The 19,590-nt window shown below is 41.7% G+C and overlaps 1 protein-coding gene across 1 annotated transcript in view; it reads left to right on the top strand.

The window, feature by feature from the left end:
* stau2 (staufen double-stranded RNA binding protein 2) overlaps positions 1–17,184 on the top strand; it is a 79,308-nt gene extending 62,124 nt beyond the window's left edge. Inside the window, exons 14-15 of the mRNA XM_058636261.1 lie at positions 14,059–14,124; positions 16,221–17,184. Coding sequence (XP_058492244.1) covers positions 14,059–14,124; positions 16,221–16,256 — 102 coding nt within the window. The 3' untranslated portion in view covers positions 16,257–17,184. The remainder of the gene's footprint in view (positions 1–14,058; positions 14,125–16,220) is intronic.
* Positions 17,185–19,590: the final 2,406 nt, after the last annotated feature.

Below are 19,590 nucleotides of genomic sequence, written 5' to 3'. Positions count from 1 at the left end.
TTTATTTTATTTTATAGTTCTGTGCTTATAAATAACTATTTTGTTTAGGTGAATATTGAATTGAAGTAATGTTGATGTTTTATGTTTGTGTGTATACAAATTAAATCCCCCCCCCCCCACTGGTTCACACTTGTTAGACCAGTGTGATTCCTTTAAGGCAACCAGAGGTGTTAGATTCATTATCACCTCCATGCTAAGTGGAGCATGTTATTTTGTCAGTGGCCAAGCAACCTTCAGTGTTTTAGGGCTCCGCGTGTGATTTCCCACACACGCAAGTTTGGCATGGATAAAGGTCTCTAAACCAATTACACCTCTCTTCTCTCTTCACCTCCGTGGCAGGCACATGCATGGCATGCTGCTAATTAGCTAGCCACCGCTCTTTGTAGCGTCTTTGGTGCTCATTAACGTAATGTCATTTGATACTGAGTGATAGTTCGCCTCACTGAAAAGGTTCTCGAGATAAGGGCCAGGTATGTAATCTTTTCCCTCTGCTGCGCCACGGCCCTGTGACAGTGAGTCATGTCACCTGTGAAGAAAACACCTCGTCTAACACCAACACATTTACATTTTCACTCTGCAAAGGTTAATGTTTCTCTTTCATAACCAGCCGTGTGCAAAATGTTCTGCCTTTGAATAATGTATTCACTAATTTTCCTCTTTGAGCCCTTTTAAAAGTACAATGCTCTATTTTACACACAGTTTTATGGCGATGTAAGTAATGCTGGTGTATCGCCTCATATTCTTCTCTCATAAACTGATACTAATGTTTACATGACATTAGAAAATATCTACGTCTTGTGTACGTCTGTCTGAAACTGGACTTTTGAAATACATGTAAACATGTCATTCTGACTGAATTTCCACTAAATTGAGTTTTATCAAAGTCAGACTAACACACCCTGCTAATGAGATTAGGAGTTGAATTATTGCTGCATGTATACGTTTGACCGGACTCAAATTGGCCTAGGTGCTCTGCTCATGCTGCACAATTCCCACCCACACTCTTTGACCTAGTAACAATAGAAGAAGCCTTGACACAGAAGATAAAAAGAAAACAACGGGAAGAAAAACATTAACAAAAATCTAGAGCGGTGTATTTTTGGACCGATGAGGATACTGAATTTATGCTCTGTCATCTAAAAACATGCATGCTACCTAGCTACTAGCCACCATTTAAAGTTGTTTTGGTCTGCCGTGTCATAGTTTAACTTTGTGCAACAGCAGAGTCAAACACACTTGATTCAATAAATGAATTCCCTCCTCACACTTGAATACTGTGACAAGGAGAGTAGTGAAATCTGAAAATGTGTACGAAAACGTACTGACTGTCAATGTCAGTCTTTGTTCCACCACACTTGCACAATTGCACAACGCATTGAACCTCTATTGTGCAACTCTGCAAATAAAAGTTTTTTATTGTTGAAGAGCCACTTAACTTGATACGTGACATACGTCTTGTGGTTTGAAACTTCTGAGAATTAATCATCACAGAAGTGTTCCAAAAGCAAATTACACTGACAGTAATTGTGGGCATGGCAGTTTACCTCTCAGGACAAAAAACAACAACCACACATCTACAACACACGCACACAAAGGGCACACACTTTTCACAATGACCCGTATTGTTGGTTGTAATTATTCTGTTTTGTTGCTTTTCCTGACTTTATGAAACCCGATCTGCTAGATGCTTATGTGCTATTTGTCGGTAAAAGTTATTCTTGATTTCCACCGTGCAAAATATGATTATGATATATGTATCTCACAAACTGCCGCTCAGATTTTGCTGACGGGTCCATAGCTGTGTGACACAAGGCTCCTCTTGTCTGATACAGAATTACTAGTAAGTGATTTATTTACTCCAAACCCAACCAGGAGGCACAGACATAAGCCCCCTCTGTTGTGACTGTCATGAATTGGGCCCTAAATGACCTTTACTGTTCAGTGGCAGGTAACAACACTTCCAGTGGTGGGAGTCGGGTCATTAATGTCCAGTGTCGGGATCAGTGCTCTGTGTGGCTGCGCACTGAGTTATGGAGATGAGCGTAGCGACTGGGGAATGTTTTTCTGTCTGTCTGTTCCCCCCAAACCCACACCCACACCGCAACCCCTCCACCCCATCACAGCCACCATCCTCTCTTCTTGATGGTAACACATTCTCAGGGCTCAAACAGCCGACATTTTAAAAACACTCAAAACAACAGCCACATTGGGGGTTAACGCCAGTTACGACTGAGGTGTCGCATACTCCTGTGGTTTATGTAAACAGTGTGTGGGTGTTTGTGCCTGCTCCATAACAGTGTGATCTCCCAAATCTCCTCTGTAAATAAAGTCACAAGTTGGCAGCCTGCGTTGTCTTTAACATGCAAATTTCTTTTGCATTAACAGGAGATAAGAGAAGATTGAGCAAACCACACTGTCACTGCTCGGTGTGAGTGGAAGAAATCGCAGTGGCGAGTGAAATTGGAGAGGCGCTGCATTTTCTTAACAGAGATTGACTGTCATTGCACATGTCTAAACCAGTTGTGCAACAGGCAGGCCTGCTTTCTCCTGTCAAATATGATACATATCCGTATCATATCTGTCTAAAGTGCCTTTTAATTATTTAGCAAGCAGTTATCCTGAACGTGATCTCTGTCTATCTATATTTATGAGCAAATTAAATGCACTGCACTTTCAGGTACAAAATGTTTATGTATTTCAAAGTGAAATAGTGTCCTTCACACTTTGTGTCCTCAGGCCCTAATGATGATTATTCATTAGACCATTTTCAAAGGGATAGTTGCCAAGTTTTAAAAACTAAAATGTGTTACAGGAGTGTACATGGATATAGCATATACTTTAGAGAGGTTTTGATTGGCAGATTGGTTATCTTCTATGTGTGGTATTATTTTCTCATCCAACCCCTTAACAAGACAGAAATATTATATGATATTATGGTTTTCCTCATGGTTACATTAAGGTATTATTACTTTTGAATACGTTTTTTTTGTGTTTCACTTTTATTGATCGCCAAGATACGTTATTTTTGTTTCCTTTTATATCCCTCAAGAGTGAGCGTTGCTGGTTTTGATTATGTGCTCTCAACGTCATTCGCATGATGTATTGATATATTTATGTCTGGAAAAGTGTAGTCAGGAAAACATTGATTTAAATCCACATGTTACTCATCTGGCTTTGTTTTGAATGCATAGACTAAAGCAAACCACAGAATGTCATTATCTCAATCATGTATCCTATAGAATACACACCTCAATTTAGCATGAAGAGTGGGGAAATGATGTTTTGATTGCACTTATAGGTGCTTTGTAAACTGTGCATGTGTAGTAGATGATGGCATTTTATCTGCGCTGCCTTCACACATGCCCATATGCACGTACACATATGCACATTGTGTTAAAGTGATTCCCATAATGGTTTGATTTATGGTACATGCTTTCAAGTGAGTGGTCTAATGCAGCATAGTTACTAAATCAACATTTGTTTTAGAGGCCCCGTTTTCCTCTGGGATATTTTTTTCTATTCCTAATTTCCCTCTATTTCTCTCTTGACCCTAACTCATTTCTTTCTTTCTTACTGAATCTATTTCTCTGTTGTTTTCTTTTTGAATCTCACACTTACCCCCTCCACACACACACACACACGTTCACACACACACATATCTCCCTTGTGCCCAGTGAGTAAACGTGGAACCGTGTGAGCCTTCAGAGGGACTTTGAAATGAGACATGGCTGGGACATCAGAGGACTCTGCCACTCTCAATGAAGCCTGCTTGATTTATAAGAGAGCAAGGAGTTGGGGGGTGTTGTTTCCAGAGGCACACAAGGCCACAAGGTCCTCCATTAGTACCCTGACCCCTGTTTCATGGGACCAGCCACTGCATAGGTGGAGAGGGCGGAGAAGAATGGATGGATGGATGGTGGACATAAGGAGCTTGTGTGTGAGAGTCTCCTATCTGTGCCTTAGAAAATCTGCGATTTACATTTTCACCACAGAAAGGGCAGCAGAAATGAGACACCCCGCCTTGGTCATTTATCAGTGACGCGGAGTGTCTTGACTTAAAGGTCTGCTGGTTGTACCTGATGCCTCGCTCAGTCCCGCCCCTTGCTCCCCATTTTACGATTCTCCTCACAGTTTTACTGTTCACAATCTAATTAGCTGCGTCTTATCATGTGTTGAAGTGCAGCGCCTTCGCGGTGTTAACTGTCCATTATCCCTGCTGAAGAAATGTGTGAGGTGGCTCGTAAAACTTGCCCACAGGAGGATTAAGTACTTGTGGTTCTTTTGTGAACAAAATCACAGCGTCACTGACAAATAATGGTTTATATCCTCTTTAATGTGCTACCACACACTAATGTACTTGCTTTTGAGTTTGGAAAGGGTTGACAGAGCTGCATCTTTAGCTGCATCTTTAAAACTATTTACAAAACCGCAAAGAAAGTTACTCGTTCTAAAAAAAAAGCACATACTGTCACTTTATTTTTATCCTCTTGTCCTAATTTATGACATTTTAGAGAAAACTGATATTAAGAAATATCCTATCTGGGCTGAATTGTGGCACACACAGGTTATTCAATTTCCTCTGCTCTCCAGCTTTGGAAAAGATCATGTCATGCTGCTTTTATGGTGCTTGTGAGGCCCACCGTGCCTATGTGAATTTATGTTTGCTCATCACGTCAGCCGCTCCTGCCTGGCGTTGGCTCGCATCAATGTTTGCAGACTGAATCCATAACATTGCTTTGTTCCCGTTGAGATTGGTTCCTGTTGTTTATGAACAATTTGTGACAGGCCCGTTGGCTTTAAGCCAACCCATTATTGGCATTATGCTAACATTTTAAATGGACATATGTTTTCAGTGAGCTTCACATTAAGTTTTTCCCCCCCGATTGGATTTGGCTAGTGTGTGCATGTAGACCTATTCATCAGAAAACCATCCTGGTCTGAGGAGCGCGACCCAGCAAGACTTTTCTCTTGATATAACCACAGTGGAATGTATTGTTTTCTGTAAACATGTCTTATACATAATCTTTGTCCGCAGTACACACTGACAGTTGTCACATAAGAGAGCTTTCATAACACTTAATGGTTCCTTCAGGCATCCATCTGTGTATATATATATATATATATATATATATATATATATATATATATATATATATTCAGAAGTTAACCCTATTTCTCAGAAACCTGGTTGTTCAGTAGTTTGACTGAACAAACATTTCCCGCCCTTCTTTTTCTGGTATATATATACACATATACTCCCTCAGGTCAGGTCTGATAGTATTGCATGAACATTGTCAAACATTTTCTGACATTTTACGGTCAGTCAAAAAAACAGATTCATTGATTATGAAAACAATTGTTTCTTGCTGCCTTAAAGGTTCCTTTTTTAATTTGTATTGTTATTCCAGGTAGAACTCTTTCTCACTGTCACATGGTAATCATGTTTCCGTAGTTTGCATGTGGAACACGTCTGTGTACACATACCCCAGATTGCAGTAGGACTTCTGTTCACGAGCTGACGGAAGCCACGAATTGGTCTGAAGAGACGAGAGGAAGGTGTAAAATGCTGTCTGACTCCGCATCCTCTCTAGTTACTGGATGATTTTTCTACCAGACATCCACTCTCTTATACACACTGCTGTTCTGACAAGAAAACATAAAGGGCTCATGATGGAGAGTCAAGGATTATTGCATGCAGCTGCCGGCTGTCACAGTAAGACACTTAACCCCTCTCCACTCACCCTTTATCTTAACCCCTTCATATACTACATTCCCAAGTTCCTTTTTTTTGCCTTTCCACACCTGTCAGTCTCTTCTGTAAATCTTGTCATCCATTTTTGTTGGTGTTAAGGGGACAGTGTGCTTATGTGAAGTGATTATTAGAGAAAATGACTGATACCCCAGCCCCCACAGTTTTCAAACTACGTATAGAATTTATGAGTTTAGGAAACATCAGTCTGATTAGGTGCGCAAAAGTTAACAAGAAGGCAGGGGCATCTTTCTGATCCCCATTGTCAGTATGGCCATATTGAACAGAAAACCCTAAATAAAAGAAAACTTAATAAAAGATCTCGGCCTATCTCAACCAATAACCGATGTCACTGAAATTTAAGAGGTTTTCATTATAATTCCGTAAAGTGATCTTGCTTCATTGACTTATTGGATGCATCTCATTCATTTGGACTGTTGATGACAGATTCCAATTTTATTGGAATGGCTGATAACAGCTACTCTTTGACATATAGTCTGATATATCTGCCTACTTTATAATCTATGCTTCCACATTGCAGATGGAAAGGTCTTTTTCTCTGATTGTATAGCAGCCAGGCAGCAATTTCAGCCATCACAATTGCTTTCCCACCCAACCACTGCCCACTTCTAATAAATCTGGGACTCCCTTCACCAAGCAAACAGTTGTAGTTTGTTATTTTGACTTTTGGACAGTAAAAACTGGCAGAAAATGATAACATAAGTCAAAAGGATCTTGCCATTTATCTTTGACACAAAAGGTATAAAGGTAAATTGAGATCTGCAGACAGAGAAGAGTAGAAAAGGGGAGAAATGGGACTCCCCTTGGGAACGATCAATATCTCAGCTGATAAGAGAGCGAGTGCCTGAAGGCTGGCTTTTCTTCCTGCACCTTTCTTGTTCTCCCACAGGGCAATCTAAGTCCAATTGTTCAGGATTATAGACTCCTCTCCCTTTTGGTGTATAAGGGAAGCTCCACACAAGTGAATATGCTGTGATGTGGCCCAGTTTCTGGAAACATGATTCACCACAGAGAGTTTTCTCTTTGAGTTTGACATCTGACAATCCTAAATTCCCCATATCTCCCCAAATTTGTACGGTCTTTTGAATGACTTGCATACAGAGTAATGTTGATGAAGCAACATTATTTTCTGTTTAAATCATCAGTGCAAGTGAAGCATGAATTATGAATGAATTGAATGAGTCATAAAGGCTTACTCCACCCAGACTGTGTCTAATCACTCAGGTTGCATCTTTGTATCTGGGGGGGGGTGTTTGCCTAGGAAAATTCAAGGGGAATTTGGGAAGCATTTCAGGTTTGTCGGTGGTCATGTTGGTGAGTCACTGGCCTTGAGGCTGTTAATCTCTTCTTACCCAGTATCTTTACACAGTAGTCCCATCACTACTGCATTATTCATGCCCCATATCTCATCTCATGCTGTATTTGGTCACCAATTCATCAGTCACCATGACACAACTTTGAAATATTGAGGGTAGATGTAACATAGGTTTCCCTGTGTAACTTCCTGTGGGTGGTTAGTTCCTTTCTCACTGGAAATGTGTCATTATCTCCTTTGTTGATGAAAAGGGAAAGTCTCACACTTTCTTTTCTTTTCTTTCGTAGTTAAAGAATGTGTCATCTTGCCAGTGCAGAGTCAATGCTGGTCTACCTTAATCTCTTCACTCCTTCACTTTTGCTTTTACTTTATCTTTGTAATACTGTATCTTTATATGAATTTTAATCTCTTCTCATCTTCATGTATGAAGAATAAATTATTGATACTGGTAAATACTGTATTTATATGTTGACTTATAATATATTTCCTTGTATGTCACATTTATATTTATGAACTTTTATACATTGAATCATCCAGACTGTACATAGACATAAATATGTCAATAAATATGTCTAAATTTTACATCAGTATCACAATTCCAAAAATAAATTGTGTCATTATTAAGGAATGTCATGTTAAAAACTTCCTGTATAAGCTTGTTTGAATTGGATCTGTGCTAAAATGTCATGGGTTTTTCCCTGGTCCGTGCCCAATCGCTCCACCAGGACCTATTGTGAACCAACAAACAAACAAAAAAGACATAGGTGAAAACACAATCCTCTCGGCTGAGGTAATAATTATGCGCCGTGATTAGGTTACCATTTCTTGACAAAGTTGGATTCTGGTTCACTGGTACAGTTGCTATCACAGAAGCTGCCTTTGGCTGTATCTGCTTTTCCTCCCAGATGCTTTGCTGACAAGGCAGGAGTATGGTATGCTTAGGAGCTTCTGCCCCTCGCCCTCTGCTCATATGTTTTGTATTACGCCCTAGGAGGTGCCATGCTCAGCAGCTCCGAGTTGGGAGGGGATAAAGCAGGCCTCTCCGACCCAAATGACGCATGACATGGCGCTGCGCCCCGGGCCCTTATTTATGTCTTCCCATGTCAGCAAAGGCTTGCCCCCCTGGGGAGGCCCACAGCCGTTACCCGCTAACGCTGCTCGGCCAGTCTTCAGCATTCATCACACACACAAAAAATACACATGGTATCTACTAAAGGAATTCCGGTCACCACAATGAGGTAGCATTAATATGTGACTGAGAGGTATGCAGAAATCAAATAGATTCTTCTCACAGATAAGTTTGTTTAGCTGTACAACATTAACAGTTGCCACACTGTTGCACAAGAAGTGAAGCGGCAGATGTGAAGTGCTACTTCAGAGAAATGAACGTCATGTCAGGCTGCAGCTTGGACACTGCCAGTACACACTGCTGTTTTTATCAGTGCCTCTGATGTGGAAGAGGATGTGAAATCTGGAGAGAGTGTGAAGAAGAGATTTGGTGAGAGGATCTGAATACATTTTTTCTGTAGTCTCTCAAGAATCCATGTACATATCGCACCGCATTAACAAATAGACGCATACACTGCCTGTTCTCATGCACACACAGGTGTTCTCCTCAAGCTATCCGGGAACGCTCCAGTGATCCCTGTCCAGGGTTTTGATGTGGATACAAGGAATAGAAAGGAATTTAGAGGAAAGGAAAGCCAAGGGATGAGAAGAAGCTTGAGCGTAGATGACAGGAGGAGGAAAGGAAAAGAGAAAATCTGCAAGAGATAATAATGTTTAAAAGAATTTAATGAACATCAGAGGAAGATGTGATGTGTTGGCATGGTAGTGACTACAGGGTTAGCATAGGGGAAAAAAAAGAAAGCTGGGACTTTCTGTCCGCTTCTCTTCTCATATTTCTTTATGCTTTGGGGAGTGAGTGCTAAAAAAAGGGAACACTGTCAAGGTTTTATGTGGCCTTTTGAAAACAGAACAAGCCCTCTCCAGAACAATATATCCAGCTTCACAACTTCTTTGACAAGCGGGCACTCATTTTTCCATCTTCCCAGGTCCTGCCTGTAAAACACCCTGTTTGAAATCCACTCTTTTCATTGTTTAGTCTACTGGACATCCCTTAGATCATCCCCATGAGTAGCTGTCCTGTTTCCCCTTCATGTTGAGTCCCCCCAACCTGCAGCAGCTCAGAACCACCAAGCCAAGTGACATTAATCGGGCTCGTTCTAGGGTTTTTGAGGCCTGGCAGCGAGTATGTTGGTGCAGAATAAGAGGATAAATGGCCATTGTACAGTTGAGCAAACAAAAGTAAGTGGTGTGTTTTATGGTCCATCCAACTTTTTGTCATCTCAAATTCTTGGAGGACTTGGTTGTGAAATGATTTTGTGGTTTGAGCAACTCAGTGAAGGTTGTTGTTTTTGGTAAAAGCAGCATAATGTGTCTGTCTTGTAAAGGAGCATGGATTAGAGATGGGAGATTAAGTTTGTGGAGTGGCATAAAAGAGGAGAGAATAGAAGAGAGTAGAAGAGTAAAGACATAAAACAGCACTAGGTGCATGTGAGACCCAGATTCTGACAAATATTCAGAGGTTCAAGCCATATAGCAAAGCCCTTGATCCATGAACATTTTGGATTTGCGCAGGATTTGCGCAGAATAGGATTTTGGTCTGTAACTTTTTCCTGTTCACCAGCCATTGGCATATGGACCAAAAAGTCAGTTTAGGACCCTAAACTGGCTCAACTGAATGCTGTTTCAGGATCAAAGCAAAGATGAGAGGCTGTCACTGATGCTCTTGGCCTGTACTTAAGATTAGCAAATAGTTTAATTGGTCTACCTGGACTGTACAGGGTCAAGGAAAATCCTGGGAATTTTCATCTGATTGTAAAAAGAGGCAAATATCACATTGTACGCTTCAGGATGGGTCATTGGGTTAAACCTTAAGCTGTTGTCTTTGCTTTCATCTGGCCTCCAACAGAGGAGACGCAGGATCTGAATTGATAACGAGAACAGGCAAACTAGGGTAACATTTCCCTTTCTTCTACGATGAGGAAGCTTCAGAAAAGAGTGGGGGAGAGTAAGAGATGTAAGAATGCAAGATTGAATGATGTGCTGGTGGTCTTCACCTCATTTGGACCTCCCTGATGTCTTTGATGGCTTCTAAGGGCCAGAGGGTGAGGTGATGGGGATCGAAGGATTATACCCTATGATCTCAGTTCCTCTCCCACAAAACATTTATTTTCTTCGTCCTTACCCTCTCACGTCTCTTCACTCTTACCCTCTTTTTTCAGATTTTCTCCTCAGCTGTCCCTTCCCGAAAATGTCTTCATCAATTCCCTCTGAGTAGTCCAGGAGTGAGATTTGACACAAGGGTCTGATTTGTCAGGGTCAGTGTGATTCAACGATCCATCAGATCCATCAGGCTGATGCTGTGGACTCCTGTGGGACTGGGCCTTTGTTTTGCTAAGCCGCTGATGGAGGCGAAGCCTCTGTTGGGGAAGCCATTAAGAGCGCAGCAGGCCCAGAAAAATGAGCTGCCCTTGTCACTCCACATCAGGAGCTCAGCCACGGTCGCAGATCCTCCTCAGATGCTGTCACATTTGACCACTGTTTGTCCAAGCCTTTGAACTCGGGAGAACGAGATAGATGGATGAATGAGCCCATATGTAAAGTGCTTTGGGGCGCTGGCTCACATTCAGGGTTTGGTGGTGAATGCTGGATTCTTATCTGAAGTGTGGGTGAGGAAAGATGATAGGTGAAGAGGAGGTGATGAGGCTCACTTGAAAACTTGTCCCGTAGCAAATTCAAGGGGCCACTTTGGTGTTGGCATGTTGCTGTTGATACTGGTGAGAAGATTAAATGTGATCCAAGAAGTGCACTTTGTTTTGTCTTTTTGGATCATTTTAAATGACAATACTTTGCCTTTCCTTGTTTTACCGTCACATTTTGTGTGTATGTATGTTCAAAAATTTGAATTTCTTTCTGGAATGTCTGAAAGAATTGGACCTCACATTGAAAAATCATGTTCTTTTTTTTAGCTTCAGAAGTGATCAAGCTTTAAGCTGCCAACTAACCACTTCATACACTTAAAACTTAAAAAAAAGGGTCGATCTTGTCCTCCTTCTCCCGTTTGTGGATGACTTAGTGCAAAGCTTTCTCTCTGCACATTGTCTCCTAACGCCCTTCTTACTCTCTCTCTTTGTTCCATGTGAGGGATGGATCACCTCCACCTTGCATGTCAAGGCCTCAGACTAAACATACTCTTCTGGTGTTGATGCATCAGTGTAGCGGTTGCCTCTAACGATGGCCAACTTATCTCATTAGAAAAATAATGATTTCACTGCCTGCCATTCCCACAGATAGGCCCAGTATTTGTCTTAGGCTGTGCATCTTTCGCTGAGCCGCCGAGCCCAGGGATTGGCTAGCTCGGCCTTTATACCTGCCTGTCGTATATCAGCAGAACTGCCACCGTCAAGCCCCTGATTTATGGCTGTTTATCTCCAGCTACCCCCCAAAACCACCCGCCCTCCAACAGATGGGCTCAGGCTATTTACTCAGGGAGAGAAAGGTCCCAAACCGATTGAATAAATACAACAAACAAGAGGTAATCATGGGGAAGTTGGCTGTGATTACAATTTATTGGTCACCGGAGAAAAATGGGAGTTTGATCTGTCCCTGTTGCTTATCAGGTGTGACACTGATGATGTGGCTCATATAAACCAGGCTGCATTAGGTTTCCCCTCTTATCTTAAATGCTTTTTCCGTATGTGTGAACAGTTCTAGTGCTTGCGTCGTGTTTTTGCATGTTCCCAAATACTGTATGATTTATATTTATTAACAGTACAATTGTGAAAACATTCCTTCAGCTGTCATGTTCTACAGGGCTGTCAGCTTAAATCACTGCAAGTATAAGCTTTAAATCTCACAGGCTGTCGGATCTTCACTGAGAAAAAAACACATTGCACCATAAATTGTCTGTTACAGACTCAGAGGGGCTTCAGTTGATTTCTGAGTCTCCAGAGAAAGGCCTCAAGTAATAACCCAACAGTATCAATTTTTCAAACTGTCCTGCTAATATTGTTGCAGAGTTTTTTTTTTAACCTGTAATCATCGATTTTTTTTTTTTTTCTCGCTTTGATGGATATAAACCAGATTTTGACCCTTGCACCTGTTAGTCATGAATTACGCTTCATGGCTTATGTTTCTCATAATCTGAAGTCGATCGCTTTGAAAACGATTTTGGAAGAAAGCTCGCAGATAATAGTTTGTAACATCCTCCTTGGTATATTGCATTCCACAGAGACACTTTGATGCGCCATGCACTGGGATTCATATTTTGTCTGAATTAAAGCGTGATAAATGTTTCTTCTCAGTGTGTATAAGATGAAATGCAGACAGTTATTCACATTCTTGTCTGCCTGTCAGAGACCATCAGACAGATGTGTTCTGGTCGGATGCTCCTGTGAGTCGAATGGTCGATATGTCAGCACTACATGGTTGAAATAAATATTCAGAGTAAAAATGCAGAGAATGTTGGTGGGCTTGAGCATGAAAGGGTTAACGTTGCAGTCATCGCATCTCACTCATCTGCTGAGCGGAACCAATTATGCCTTATCTCGATGCTGATTAACTAGTGATAGCGTGTAATGGATCCAGGCTGGTTCTGACCACTACAGAATCAGATTTTCCTGCTTCAGCTTTTCTTGTCGCAGTGTTCATTTTTGAAACATTTCCGACACAATGTGTTCAAGATCAAACCTTTGTTTCAACTTGTGCTCTAGTTTGAACAGACGAAGGTTCTTCTGGCTCCGATACTCAATGCGACTTTTACTTTTTCATCAGGCTCTTACTTAACGCGTGGTTTAAGATGCAATATGTGGTAGAATGTGTAATAACATAACTGCGGTCCCTTGTGGTGGTTAGTGTGATATGAAGAGGTGAACACGGCAAAACCCACTGGTGTCAGCTTTTTTGGAGACATAACACGGCCAGTTCCTCTGCTCTAAGTCGGCACACAGAGAGAGAGGCAGAAACAGGAACATTATAGCAGGAGACGAATGTTACGACGGAGGAATGATCCTTGTCAGCGTCTGTCCTTACAACCCAAAAGCTCACTTTGTCACTCTTGAGCTGCTCTTTTCTAAAAGTGGCCCACAAGTGGTTTTAATTGTGACATGGACTGTGTGGATTGATTCTTGTCTATTATTCAATCCCACTTTACATAGTTTGAGATTGAGGCTAAATTGCATGTCCTGACTCCCATACATCTTTATTAAAATGGTATTCTGGACCTCACGTCACATCATCAGCAGCCACTCTAGCTGGGACAGCAGGAAGGAAATTAGCTAATTTTGGTGTAAGCTTGGCCAGAGGAACTTGTGAAACATTTTATGTGTGTAATTCAAATTCTTGGAGTTAAACATTTTTAGATATGGCAGAGGTGATGGGAATTATGTGTCTTAAGAGGTTCCATTTTGCACTTAAGACTTCCCTTCTTGTCGAGTCATTACACAATCAGCATTAAAAATATCACATGGACAGTTGTATATTTTTCACTCATGGTTAGTTATTGGGGTTGTGGGTGACCGATTGATTTATAATGAGATGGTTTTGTCAATCTTAAGGATTTATCCAAGTTTCCGGCCGGCTGCTATTTGTTTAGCTGTGGCCACAGAGAATACAGATGTCACTCAGACCGATTTAGGAAAATGCAGAGTAGCCAAAACATAAAGTGGAAATGTTAACCCAATAACGCTAGATAAACAGTGAGAGGAGAAGAGCCAAAGACAACACAGAGTGAGGGGAAAGTGTCCTGCTGGCATCAGGTTTCCCAGAGTAAGTGTTATTAGAAAAGCAGCTGAAGGGTGACACTCACTATCCTCCCACCCAGTCTTCCCTCTCTCTCTCTCTCTCTCTCTTTCTCTGTGTCTCTTCCTCCCGCTTTCACTCAACCATCTGCTGTTCTCTCTCTTCTCAGGCTGCTCTAAGTGCCTTGAAACAGCTGTCGGAGCAGGGACTGGACCCGGTGGATGGCCCCATCAAGGTACAGTAGAACACGGCCATTCAGGTGTCCACCTCCACTACACTATGTGGCAATATGACCCATTTTAGTTTGTTATTATTAGGCATTTCCCGGGTCTCTTTTCAAATACGTGTGTGCACAGATCGATCAGACGTGAATGAATACGATAACACCTCCGGTTTGATTTTACGTGGACCGTACACGCTGTCTCTTTCCAGTACAGCTCATGGCGTGCTCTTATTTTGAAGACGACGTTGCCATGGAAACTTGATTGAGGTCATATGTGGACGTCTGCCAGTACCCACACATGTACAAATCAGCACGCAAAAATATGAGGACACACATATTTTCCGGGACTAACATCACTGATGACAACTTTAGCTGTCGGCTCGTCATTTTTTATGTCGCAGTGTCACTCTGGGCCTTTCTGACATCCATTAACTTTAAAATATTTAGTTCTTTAAGCTGACATAGCATTCATTTTAGTCATCACATCCACAAATGCTTCATTCTGGATTTTGCCATGGTTTTTGAGAAATCTAATTTAGTACAGTTTCAGTTTGACAACATTTAAAATTCCAGTTTCAGTCGGACCAACACTACTAACCATTATCATCTCATTTTACACATACACACATTTCCACTCCCCTTTTGTCTCCCATAGAACAACAGTAGGCATATATATTTACATGCACCACATTCCTGCCACTGACAGAAAAAAGGGCTTTCTCCCTGTATTTCCCCTCCCTTCTCTCATTCCCTGTCTCCTCCATGAGAAGGAAGGAAGGAGGAAGGATGGATGGCAGCAGAGAGTCCGAAGGAAAGCAGGGACTCCTTGATTTTTGACTGGGGTATTTTCATAGTAGGTGTTGCCGTGGGAAAAACCTTTAGACTTTCACCCCTGTGTCTCCTTTAGAAGGAAACAAAGAGAGGAAAGCCAGACAGTTAATTTCATGTCACCATCAGAGGAGAAGGCCAAATATGGCAGCAATTACTCTTTCACCTGAGTAGTTAATCACTTACTTCACTCCAGTCCCCTTGGTCTTATACCTCCCTGTAAGTTGATATGATGTAATAAAAAAAAACTAATTATTGTGTTAGTCGGACAAAAACCTGACTTAAATAAGCTGTAAACATGTTAGTCCGACTGTCATTGTACTAAATTGACACCCAGATAAAGCAGCAAATGCAAATACTGTTGTATGTTATGTTCAACTGGAATCTGGAAGGAAACAAAAACATGATTAAATCCAGCCGGGTACATTGTTGGACTGATAGAGTGCCCGACTTCATGCTCTTTCAGCTGAAAGAATGACATGTTTTGAAGTTAAAGGATGGTGAGTCGCTCGACATGTCCCCAAGTAGCCGCCAGCTAATTTTTTCTTCTGTGACGTCATAGGTCAGCTGAAAAAATAGCTATTTTTTGCCTCATTTGGAACGATCCACCTTGACCTAACTCACTGCTGAAAGAGTCCGGACAAGTTACATCGCCGTTTCCGTCAAAGTAGCGTGACGTTGCATCGCCAAAGAAAGAAGAAGAATGTGACACAGTCAACAAAAGAGCAACAATGGAGGACATCCACCACTTTATGTTGTTTCTTCTTGGTGTGTGGCTGTTTATCACAAGAGGAAGAACAACATTTTTGTGTGAGAGAAGACTGCACGGAAAAACCCTTACCGTTACACGTAAATGATTTTCTCGAAATGGATCTGGACTACTGAGCTTGGGACCCAAATGGAAAGGTGTGAATAGTGTGGTTTGGTTATTTCAGTGCCCTTTTCAACATTTAACAATGGAAAAGCACATAAATGCACTCCGTACTATATTTGTGTGAAAAAATGGCTTCACTTTTGGCTTTTGCCTCGTTTTTTCTGAGCAGGAAGAAAAACTAACATAGAAGCACGTAATCCACAGCTGCTCAGGTAGTGTGAAGAAAAGTGAGGTCAAGGGCTTGTTAAGTGTCTGAAGTCACAGTTGCCGCACTTTCGTTTTTTTCCCTCTGTTGTCTTTTACGGGAATGGCCCTATCTTGTTTTGAAAGAGCGATTATTCGCAACACCGCTCAAACAGTCCTTGGACACGATCCGCCCTAAACTGAGTTTCATTTGTCTTTTCAGACCAGTGAACCATGTGGGAGGGAGGATGGACATTAAACAGACTAACTCAGGCACCACCACTCAGGTCTGCAAGGATTCAAAGGCTGTCGTCTAGGAGCTGACATTCCCGAACCCCCTCCTACACCATACACAAACCCTTCCCCACCCTTCACCCTGATCTCTTATAACCTACACCCTCTACCCACAATTCCCTCACCCTCTCTACCTCTCCCTCCCTCCCCCCCACCACCCCTTCCCCACGATTGCCACTGTATCCTGCAAACATGCAATAGGGTGGATGTGCACCGAGAAATGACCGACTAAAACACCATTACCTGAGTCTATGTGAAGACAACGCTATCTTAACACGTTTATTGATGAGTTGATTCAAAAATTTCGAGACACATGAGATAAAAAAAAAACAAAAAAAAAAAACAATTATTAAATGAAATACAAACTGATAAGATAAATGCATGGTACTGTATGAAACCAAGGGAAATCCAAAGTGATAAACACATTTCCCTTCGGATAAATGTTTGTTGGTATGGTTAAAACAAATATGTACATCATGCCATTGAAACACAAATGAAACATTTTAGGGGAGAAACCAACTTGCGTACAGTAGCTTTTTTTTCGGGGGTATTATGTTTCTGTTTCTTTTTTTTTTTTTTTGTTATTTTATTAATCTAACAATGCTTGAGTACTGTATTTAAAATTAACCAATGCCAGTGCTGTGAAAGTTGTAGTTGTTGTCTTCATATATAGTCACCCAGCTTACCTTGTATGCTGACATAAAAAAAAAGAGTTCATCTATCTATATGGATGTGTATGACTTGCAAGAGTATCATATTCCGAAAAATAACAAAGAAAAAAGTTTTTTTTTTTCATGTGGACAAAAACGGACAAAACTGGTGTTAGCAGTAATCAGTAGAAGTGCTGACCGTGCAGGAAGTGACGCTTGGACTGACGTGTAGTTCCTGACGGGTCTAACTGTTCCTTATTAACATGAACCCCACACTGGCATAGCATCACTGGAGCAACAACAACAACACCAGAGACCACAGTTTGTGGTAACAGTTTCTAAAAAATAGAAAAAGAGGCCAGTTTCATCGACGGTGGCTCATCTATTGCGCACATTTTCGCAATATGTGAAACAGTGAAACTTTAAACGTCGAGTCCGAACTCCGGGGAGTTTTTGTACGGCCCGCATGTCCTCCAGTGTGTGAAACGTCCTCTCCATTCCAGTGATTTTGTGTCAGTGGATCATCCCTCTCTCTCTCCACCATGCCCCCCCCTCCCCCCCAACCCCTCCACAGTTTTGTCGATCACATCTACACCCATTGTGTGTGTTGTATTGACCCACCGAGGCATCAACTGGGTGCTTTTAATGCCTGCATTCTGGATCTTGTAAGTGGAGCGAGCCTGCGGCCAAACGCAGCGTCCACTCCGCTGAAGGACACTATGAATCACTTTGTTCACTGACACTGAGGATGTGTCGTCTTCTTCGCTGTGAGTGCAATGTGTAAAAAGGCTATTTCTGTTGTCGAAATGCAGTAAAAACACCTCAGTTCATGTGGAAAAAAAAAGAAAAAAGAAACGTTTGGTGTCTCTTTCTTTAACACGCAAATATAAACCTTGAATCTCAAACCCGGAGTAATTACCCCAGTGGCAGTTTAACACCGTTTTATCTTGTTACGAGTGTTTTAGTCGGTGAAAATGAGAAACAGTATCATGAAAGTAGCTGTAACACAAATTGATAATAGTGTGGTTTTCATACAAGCATCTGTACATGATTTTCAACCACGTCAAACGGTTTTCGTCAGTTGGCTTCATATAAAACTGAAATGATTGTTTATATATTATGCTGTAAAAAGGTTATCTACCTTCTTACAGCATATCTTCTGATACAATGAGACAAAATAATAGGTTGTGTCAAAAGAACCTACGAAAACATCACATGACCGTCTACTACGTCACTCAAACCTCAAGCAAATACCATGAAGGGATTTAATGAGACTCACAACACAAGGTCGAGGCTAATTGACTCCTACAGTGTTGCTTGACTATGTTCAGCTGTGAATTAACACTTGGCAACAGCAGGACAACTCATGTAATCTCAGGGTCAGAATCCCACAGAATATCACATAATTGTGCACCTGTGCCATTTTCAGAACAAACTGGAAGTTCATGGACCTTTTTGGAGTCAAACATGTTCACAAATTCATGTTTGAGGGGGGAAAAAACGATACTGGTTTCATGTTTTCATGTTTTTTTTTTAGTATTATTATAAATCAAGTCTGTTAAATTGGCATCATAAGGCAAGATGGGGTGACCCCTAAAGGGTGAAGCTGAAGGAAGAAGAGGATTGTTGTAAATCAAGAGATCTGAGACGAGGCAGACACTTCTGCACCACGTCTGGACTTTGTTTACAGCCTCACACCCAAATCTGTGGTGGAATGAGAGGCTTTGACCAATCAGTGCACGGGACCGGTCAGAGAGTGCATACGGACGCTCCTATTGGCTGTTCCACTGCATCCGCTCTGCAAACGGGTCCTTTTGTTGCTGCAGCACACATGAAAATCATTTCCTGCGGTGGATCAGTGCATCATCTTTCAACCCGACAGGTTGAGGATTTGATTCCTGGCTCAACTAATCCACAAGGCAAGAAACTTCACCCCACGTGGCTTCTAAAGAGAAGGAAAGTCTGAAGGAGAGTCAGTGACACATGTCAGAAAATGGAGAGATTTCCGCGAGTCATGCAGTAAATGCATGAATGCATGAAATTTAAAATTAAAAATCTGGGACAATCGCCTGTTGTTCCTGCAATCCCACCTACTGCAGCTTTAAATGCTGTAATGGCTGCTGACACACGAAGAAACAAAGGTGATACTACATCTTTAAAGGGTTAATACATAACATTTGTGCTGTAAAACACGTACAGCGGAGGCAACTAATGTTCTATACGTTGCTGAGGAGTTTCTAACACTATTTACATCCAGAGAAATCTGTATTTCTGTTCAAAGTAACGGACTGTTTCACTTTGGGTCAACATTTAATGACCTCATCTGCTTTAGACATCGTTGCTATAACGTTGGATCACAACCACCCATTTCAAACAAGACAACAATCCCCATGATCCCTGCTTCTTCCTGACATCATCAAACCTGGTCTTTTTGTCACTGCTTTGATTGAGAGACTGACTTACAGTGCATTCAACTTTCAGCAGTTAGTTGCTCCGTGACTCCACGTCCTGAGCGTCTCTCCAGCGCAGCGACCTCCTCTGCATCACCATCGTCAAACCCACCCGGCTCTCTCCCATTAGCGAGATGAACGAGCAGCCCCGACGGCGGCGGCGACGACAATGATCTAAATTCAACGTCACTGACTAATG

Source organism: Solea solea, chromosome 1, assembly GCF_958295425.1.
Source record: "Solea solea chromosome 1, fSolSol10.1, whole genome shotgun sequence".
Classification (NCBI taxonomy): domain Eukaryota; kingdom Metazoa; phylum Chordata; class Actinopteri; order Pleuronectiformes; family Soleidae; genus Solea; species Solea solea.
Note: the sequence above shows the minus strand (reverse complement) of the source record. Positions and strands in the feature narration are given on the sequence as shown.